The following is an 8,794-nucleotide window of genomic DNA, read 5'->3' as shown; positions in this document are numbered from 1 at the left end:
TTCCAATCCACAAAAAATAACAGAGCCACTAATAATGCTTGATTGACGCTTATGCAGGTAGAAGAAATAGAATAAACACAATCATTTTTTTTTAAATTTGGATACAGGGATATTCAACGCCGCCACAATTAAATCGGATGTCATCTTTAAAAATTGTGCTGCTATTTGCTATAGGCAACCATGTATACGTGAATAGTTTCTTTTCTTGCTAAACAGTAGTAGTGTAGAAATACTCACTTCAGTGAGTAGCAACTTAACTCAATTTGTTCAAATTTAACACCAACAAACTTACGTTTATAACCACTACTGCACACCAACTTTATTTAGAACAGTGTCCAGTGTTCTAAATAAAGTTGTGGTGCAGTAGTGGTTATAAACGTAAGTTTGTTGATCTTCCACCACAGGTTCCAGTCTCCCCGAACAAATTTAACACGTCTTGAATTGCGCTACTAGCATATTATAATACTCCGATTATACCGATTTAATTCGTCACTTTCTTATTGACTTTTTCTAACACAATGTTATTGCAATAAGCTAGTACAAAAATACTGGATATTATTTAAATATCCTTTACTAGATTTTGTTGAAAATTAGCAGTTGTATTTTAAGTGAATTAACACTAGATCATTAGTCTAACTTAAGGCCTTGAGGAAGTCTGTAGAATAATCGAAAATGTCACAAAAAATAGATTAATTGGCAAAAATTGGAGTACATATTCCAGTGCTTCAATTTTAAGATCCTTTTTTCAAATTTTATGGTTTATTTTGTTACAAGAATTTTTAGGTCACAGACCAAAAATCTGGGTATTCCGTGCTACAATATGAAATGTATTTACGTGGTTGTACCTTTTTTAAAACTTTTCAAATAAATAATTACTATAAGGCAGTCCCTTGAATCTTAAGTGTTAAAGGTGGTAAAAGCAAATCATATTTCATGATATTTTATAATCAATTCACTTGGAAGACAGGTTGACAGGTTGAAGCAGAGCCTGTGATTCACGACTGCTCTTTTCCTTACATCCTGAGGATAGAGTGTTTCATCCTTGGCGTATTTATCTGCCAGATACTGCAATATCGCGTTGCTAGAACGAAACAGAACGATAGTCAAAAAAATGAAAATCCGAAATGTTGTCAATTGACCTTTCGCCAAGGTAGAAGCCGTGGGCGTCCAAAACGGGTATCTCTTTTTGAGGATTGAGCTGCAATCAAATTATATACTATGCGAGTGTGTTACCGCGGCACTGGGTTTCCTCTCACCTTGGCGAAGTCTTCGGTCAGGTACTCACTCGTTCCCATATCAACCTTAACCAATTTGTGGTCGACGTTCAGGTAATTAAGGCACTGCAGGACGGCCAAAGACGGCGGTCCATCCGGTATAAAATACAATGTCAAAGGCATCTTTGTGTTCACGGTGATACGCGACAGGCTTAATTGTTGCGGTTTAATTACGATACGACACAAACTGAATACGTCGCTTTCAAACAATTGCAGAAAAATGACATTTTTCTTAGGTTGGTATGGGTGAGTTTGAATTTGGTAATGTTCATTTTTGTGTGGTCGTAGTTTTATACGCTGTTGAAACATGGTGGTGTATTTTTTTTCAATGTATTGGATTTTCTCATATATTTAAGGATATACAGGCCCTGTCTAACGCTATAATACAAGAACTTATGACGGAACTATGAAAAAATTATGATTCTAATCAACATGCGCATGCGTCAGATTTAAAATCTCGTTTTTAACCAATGACTTTGCGGCGCTTATCGACCAAAATGGCCGTTGACAGATTTTTAACAGTGCATCATTAGAAGTTTTGGATTTTCTTCGAGTAAGTAAAGTGTAGATTTTTTAAGCTTCAATTTGCAATGTTCGAAAACGCTTTTCAATCACAATTTTTCCGTTATCTCTATTTGATCGCTCAAAACCATTTTAGCGATTTTTCACCTTGTCTAGATTTGACGTTTTGTTTATTGCCGTTGTAGTTGGCTTAGACTTTTTTTTCTTCAAAGTTATCATTATTATGTAATAAAGTGCGTTATCCCTATAACATCGGTGGGTTCACGTCTGGTTTTGATTAGTTAGTTCCCAATTAACATTCGAAATTTTCGTAATTGTGTTGAGCATTTGAAATTTTTTCCAGATTTACTTTGAAAACTAAAGTAAAGCCGTAAATAGATCAAGTTAGCGTTAATTTTTGTACCTGAGTGAGTTGATGCTGAATATTGACATTTGGAGCAATGACCATTAATTTATTGTAACTTCGTGTCGTCGTCGTGTCGTGTTCGTATGTAGGTAGGAACTAATCGCTTATTTCAGACATTTTCCGATTGCTCTTTTCTTGTTTCATGAATTTTTGTACCGTTGCGGCGTTTTGACGGTTCTAGTCGCAGATTGTGGTTCCGGAATTTGCTGCCAGGTGACAAGGGCCTGCCCTTAAACTCCCGATAAAGCGCTCGCGTCTTATCGGGAGGTTAGGGATTCAGTGTAAAGCACGCGGAACGTAAGACCTCGCAAGATTTTCTCGCGGGGAAAGACGATTCGGTAGCGAATCTGGACCCGCTGACGCCGGGATCCGTTCATGACAAAGAGGCGCGTCGTGGATGAACTTTTTAAGTAAGTTTCCACTTTTAATTTTTTTTATTAGTATTAATAAAAAAGTTCATCGATTCAAGGAATACCGGTTCTATGGATTTACCTCCTAAGAACGAATCAATTGAAACAAATATACAATGATTGTGGTTTATCAATTTAGTATAGGGTATACATAATATTTATGTATAACATTCAATGGACGACAACTTCTAGCTGTATTGATTGATTGATTTTGCTACATTTAGGTTCATTCTTTCTTCTTTACTTCTAATGGCCAAGACTGCATAAGGTCATTCGGCCAGCTTACACAATTTTTCACATTATTCAGATCAGATATCCTAATGAATGCCTTCTTAAGAGAAGAGTCTGGACCAATCCATCATCCTCCAGGTTATTTAATGTATACAAAAACGGAAACAACTTCTAAATAAATTGTCATAAAATGACGACCGATTCTTCAAACGGCTCCCGCAATTATCTTACACGGGATACCCGATCCCATCCGGCATGATTACCAGCGTGAATACAAGACATCCTGAAACCGTGTTAACATACACCTCATGGAATTACACATCACGAATCCGTGTACAACCGCGTAAGACGGACACTATTTCCCAAACTTTTAGGCACTACATCTCTTAACATTTCGGATAACAAATATACGTAACAATATTTTCGTTAAACGACACTAATTTCGACCGATTTCTACAAATTTTTGGAACCGGGCAGGAGCAACGTAAGCCATTTGCAATGGTTCCCTGGAAAGTCTCTTACTTTTCGACATTTAGGTTAAGGTATAATTTGTTCTTAAAATGAATGAACCTAACCAAAAGTAAAAAAAAATATTGCTTTTTTATTTTTAAGCAATTAAGTCGAAACAATATTAATATTGTGAATATTGTTATATTATACAGTGTGTCCTTGACACACCCGTATATTTTTTCTAAATAAATACAGATTTAAAATTTTGCGCATTTTACTTAACCGAAATTTAAATTTAAACACGGCCGGCCTGCTTCTTCTTAGAATTTCATCTTCTATCGAAGGTTGGAAACCATCATGGCAATGCGGACCCTGTTGACAGCCGCTCTAAACAGCTTGGTGCTGCTACATCCGAACCAATCCCTCAGATTTCTCAGCCAGGATATTTTTCGCCTTTCGACACTTCTTTGTTCTCGGATTTTTCCCTGAATAATTAGTTGTAGCAAGCCATATCTCGGGCCCCTCATTAGATGTCCCATGTATTCAAGTTTTCGTTTTTTGATTGTCGCCAGAATTTCCGGTTCACATCCCATCCTTCTGTGCACCTCAGCATTTGAGACCCTTTCCGTCTACAATATCCTCAGGATCCTTCTGTAACACTCGAGCTCAAATGCGACCAGTTTATTTATATGCGCATGATTCAGCGTCCATGCTTCCATACCATACAAAAGGACGGAAAACATATAACACGTGAGCATTCTTAGCCGCAGAGTCAAACTTAGGTCTCTGTTGGTGATGAACTTTTTAAGCCTGACAAACGCTGTTCATGCTGCTTCAATTCGGGTTTTTATTTCCTTGGTGTGGTCAATGCCCGAGGTCATTCACATTCCCAAGTATTTGTATGAGTCCACTCTTTCGATGATGGTGTTTATAACTAAGTGGCAGTTTATACGTGGTGATTTAGTGACGACGATAATTTTTGTTTTGTTAAGGTTGATCGTTAACCCATTTGTTGCAGCATGTATTTATTCTATGTATTAGATTTTGCAAATCGTCGATGTTATCTGTTGTGATCACTGTGTCATCGGCGAATCGAAAGTTGTTGAGAACTTCGCCGTTTATCTTTATCCCCTCTGAGCAATCATCCAATGCTTCTCGGAATATGGCCTCACTATAGACATTAAAGAGCAATGGCGACAGAACACAGCCCTGTCGTACGCCCCTCAGTATTTGGATGTCCTCGGTATATTGATCGTCTAACCTGACCCTAGCTGTTTGGTTCCAATACAGTGTTGATATTATATTGATGTCGCTCTTGTCAATTTTTTTAGCCAGTAAAATCTCTATTAGTTTTTCATGGTTCACCTTATCGAAGGCTTTCTCGAAATCAATGAACCCCAGGTATATATCTTGGTTCATATCGAGACATCTTTGAGCCAACACGTTTATACCAAAGAGTGCCTCTCTTGTACCCATTCCATTTCTAAAACCAAAATGGGTGTTACTCATATCCGTTTCAAAGGTTCTGAGAATACGATTGTGAATAATTTTAAGGAACACCTTCAGTGTATGACTCATTAGAGATATGGTTCGATGATTAGCACAAGTTGTGGCGTTTGCCTTCTTGGGGATGGCAACGAAGGTCGAATGGAGCCACTGTCTAGGTATTGCGCCCGTCCGATATATGGTGTTAAACAGATCAGTTAAGACATCAATTACATCTTCATCAATGAGTTTTATTAATTCGATTGGGATTTCATCCGGACCCGCAGCCTTGCCTCCTTTTGTATTTTTTATTGCATGTATAATCTCTTCTTTTAGGATTGGAGGCCCTGTTTCCACACCCTGGTTGATTGTCAGTTCCGCTCTCTCGTCATGGAATAGTTGCTGAATATATTTCGTCCATTCCGCCACCTTCTTTTTTGTGTCCCCAATTATGTTTCCATCGTTATCCTTAAGAATATGTGATTTTGTGCTCTTCCGGTGTCCTGTCATTTCCCCGACCTACTGCCAATACACAAACGAGTTATTTTTCGACATTTTGCTTGGGGCTAGAGATATTGGAAAAATGTATTCGGAAAAGTTGTTCGGAATATTATTCTAACCTCACAAACCAAAACTAACCAAATTTGATGTCCCAAATATTTTCAAAGTAGAAACCACAGCAAGCTATGGCTGGATCCCAATTTTGAAGTGCCTATATTTTTGACATTGCCATTAATTGTACCCAAGTGTGAGACATAAGCAGACCCTTAGCCATTCCTAATTGTAATTTTGGTAAGAGTTTTCTTTCTAGATTCCTCTGCAGAGGGGACTGTTTTGTTTACAGTTTTATTTATACGGTTTTTTTAATTTAGCTATAATTAGGCCGCAAAAATAGTTCCGTATTATTAGATTTCCGAATATCATTTATGAAAATATTTGAAAATAATGGCGAAAGGACACTGCTCCGTGATTAGTTTTGGTTAGTTAGAGGTACCCCTTTTGCGATATTCTTCTTTGGTATTTTGTTATTACCTACACTTTACGTTAATGGTTCCCTTATGTAATTTTGAATAAATTTTAACTAAAATAAAAGTGTGTTGAAAAAGTAGGGTCATTGAAGTATTGAGTTTTAAGTTATTTGTTGTTGTCGATTTATCGTTGATAAATCCGCAGGATTGGAGGTGTCAACGTGATCTTTAAATTTATCATTAAGTACTCTCTCAAATCTCAAACGTGTGTTTTCGTTAATTTATCAAATCAATACATTCTGTTGATATTCAGAATTCATTAATATTATGTACGGATTTTTGTCTTTGTTGCAGAATGATACTATACTTTCCCGAGTGATTGTTTCGGAACGAAAATCATCTGGGTTAATATAAATGTGTTGTGCAGTGTCGGTAGATTGGGCGGATATAAACTGGATTTTCGGTTAGTTGGTGCTAAAATTGTCGTTCTTTTTGCATTTAACTAATGAGACTTTTTTTTTTTCGTTGCAGGTGGGTGGCAAAATCGGGCACGCCCGCTCGATCGGTTTAGGTCCAAATTCGACTCGTCGGAAAATATTAGGGTTGGGGATGAAATTTTTCGCTTTCGACGTAATCTTTTTACCTATTTTTCAGTATACTTCAGAAGGGTAATACGTATATTCCAAAATACCTATAATTCCTCGATTTTTTTTAAATACTCCTCGTGTGCGACGTTATCGCCTTTGAGATTGATTGATAAAATACATGAACTACAATATTAATACCATTGATTCTTTGTCTCGCTGACGCTTCGGTAAACAAGCTGCAGACTTTTTCAGTGCGCTGTCTGAAACCGCAGATGGCCGAATCCTAATTGGGATGCGAGATAGTTGGTTGTTTATGTTATTAGCGTGTTCGTTAGACTTTCGATTTTTTCTGGAATACAATAGACTGCTGTATGAAAGAATTTTGCCCTAGCACTTCCTTGTACCCAAGAAAAATTCGAAAGTTTATCTCAACACCCTAATAACATAAATTGTCGACTTTATCTCTTGTCCACTTTATAATAATAATGAACCGTACTCTAATTTCGAGCGCATTATAACAGTTTTCAAGTCTGTTCCCTTGCGAATTCTCTAGAATTTCTCACTAAAGGTTACATCTAGGTCTTTAAAATTGTCACATTTTCTTAAAATGTTTGAAAATGTCATTGCGAAACATTTATCTGTATTCGGGGTATATTATTAGAAGCACTCCAAGAACCAATAATCTCCAATTCATTCTGTAGAGGCACACAATCGGCCACACTATCAATTCTTCTAAATAATTTCACATCATCAGCAAGGACCATCAATGTCAGCTATTATGTCATTAATGAAATTAAAGATTATGAATGGCGCTAAATTGCTACCCTGGGGAACGCCGCTACTAGCCATGAACCTAAGCGACGACTAACCGCTGTATTCTGTTATGCACATATGACTTTATGAATGCCACAAGATAATCACAACATCCAAGCATACTCAGTTTAGAGAGGGTTCAAAGGCTTTTGAAAAATCCGTATATAGCACATCCATCCACCTCCCGTCATCCACAGTTTTAGCAGTGAATTCTGTAAAGCAAGCTAAATTACTGATGATGCTTCGACCTTTAAAGAAACCATTATGTTTGTGGGTTACCAAGTGTTTCATTTGGTTGAAAATACTACATCTCGAAAGCCTTCGCAAAAGCCGATATTATCGATACTTTTCCCCTCTTTATAACGGGAATAATTCTAGCCTCCTTCCAGACATCTAGGAAGGTGTTTGTTGCTAGGGCTAAGTTAAAAAAAGCATGTGCGCAATCTCGCACAATCAAACAAGGATCACAAGATTTTTTTTTAACTTGTGCCAATGCTCGTAATATAGTGTCTTCAGTTAAGTGATTGATAGTAATAAATGCATTAGAAACTGTTGTTGAGGAGTCTTGTATTCCACCCAAAAACTCTAGCAAAAGCATTAACAAGATTTTCATTTTCCCAGTAAGTGAAAATCTCTATGGCAATGCCGTATTTGAACGCTTAGATCTAATAAACGACCAGAAAGAACTCGGATCTTCTGTGTCTGCATTTTCGGCCTTAAAGATGTAGTTTCTATATGCCACATCAATAATTCTTTTAATATGCGCATGTATTATTTGTATTGTATTAAAACTGACTCTGATCTGTTGTATTTGAGTTTTTGAATAACTTATGCTTTCGCTTAATTGCTTTAAACAATTAAGCAATTAAACCCCTTCCACTGCTGACCCTGCCCACATCAGATATTTAGTGTGCATCAAAGGTCATGAATTTTTCAACCAAATTTTTATCGAAACGTCAACGGGACACAGTAAATTCCCGACGTAGCAGAAATCCAGAAGGGAGTCTCGGTACAAGTTACATTGCCTGCGGAAGTCTTAAAAAAAAAGGAAAAAGAAGGACTCTATGAAAAATTCACGTCAATCCTGGAAGGACTGCAAGTAGCATATTAAACAATAGCTTAAATTATCAACTACAAATGGTTCCTCGAAAATCTCCTCACTAGAAGTGTCACAGACAAGATAATCCGAAAAGGTGAAGAAGTATAGTGGCATGTTGCGGAAGTACATACCATCGAGCTCTGTGCAGAATTTCTGAAGAATAAGTCAGAATTTCAGACATAAGTCTTTCGTGTGAATCGAAACATCATAAATACAGGGTCATTCATAAGGAATGAATAATCTTTAAACTCTAGGTACTCGACACCAAAAAATAATATTAAAATGATTGACCTTTTTTTGTGAATCACCCTGTATATAGGACATTTTGATTCGGAATGTCTGTTACGAGAGACTTATGTCAGAAATTATTTTGACTTGTTTTTCAGAAATTCTGACTCAAATCTTAAATTCCTCAAAAGTTTGCATAATTCTGCACTTTCGTATCGTAAGAGACTAAGAGGCTTTATCCACGTTAGGGATGCTAAGTAAGGTATGGCCACTTGGACAATGTTACCTGGAGGAAAACTAAAAGGAAACGCGACGACGGAA

General features: G+C 37.0%; 1 protein-coding gene and 1 long non-coding RNA gene across 2 annotated transcripts; one reads left to right on the top strand and one right to left on the bottom strand.

The window, feature by feature from the left end:
- Window positions 1-578: 578 nt before the first annotated feature.
- LOC132704082 (glutathione S-transferase D7-like) lies at window positions 579-1,468 on the bottom strand. The gene is made up of 3 exons (XM_060673820.1): window positions 1,257-1,468; window positions 1,140-1,198; window positions 579-1,081 (listed from the first exon to the last, which is right to left on the bottom strand). The coding sequence occupies exons 1-3, from the start codon at window positions 1,395-1,397 to the stop codon at window positions 925-927; spliced, it is 357 nt and encodes a 118-aa protein (XP_060529803.1). The 5' UTR covers window positions 1,398-1,468; the 3' UTR covers window positions 579-924.
- Window positions 1,469-2,287: 819 nt separating this feature from the next.
- Window positions 2,288-7,956, top strand: LOC132704083 (uncharacterized). Its single transcript, XR_009619225.1, has 3 exons — window positions 2,288-2,612; window positions 6,101-6,209; window positions 6,278-7,956. It is a non-coding gene; the product is annotated as an uncharacterized LOC132704083 (long non-coding RNA).
- Window positions 7,957-8,794: the final 838 nt, after the last annotated feature.

The sequence above is a fragment of the Cylas formicarius genome, unplaced genomic scaffold (assembly GCF_029955315.1).
Source record: "Cylas formicarius isolate icCylForm1 unplaced genomic scaffold, icCylForm1.1 PGA_scaffold_6__28_contigs__length_40554024, whole genome shotgun sequence".
In the NCBI taxonomy this organism is placed as follows: Eukaryota; Metazoa; Arthropoda; class Insecta; order Coleoptera; family Brentidae; genus Cylas; species Cylas formicarius.
The sequence above is the reverse complement of the archived record's forward strand: the minus strand, read 5'-3'. Positions and strand labels throughout refer to the sequence as shown.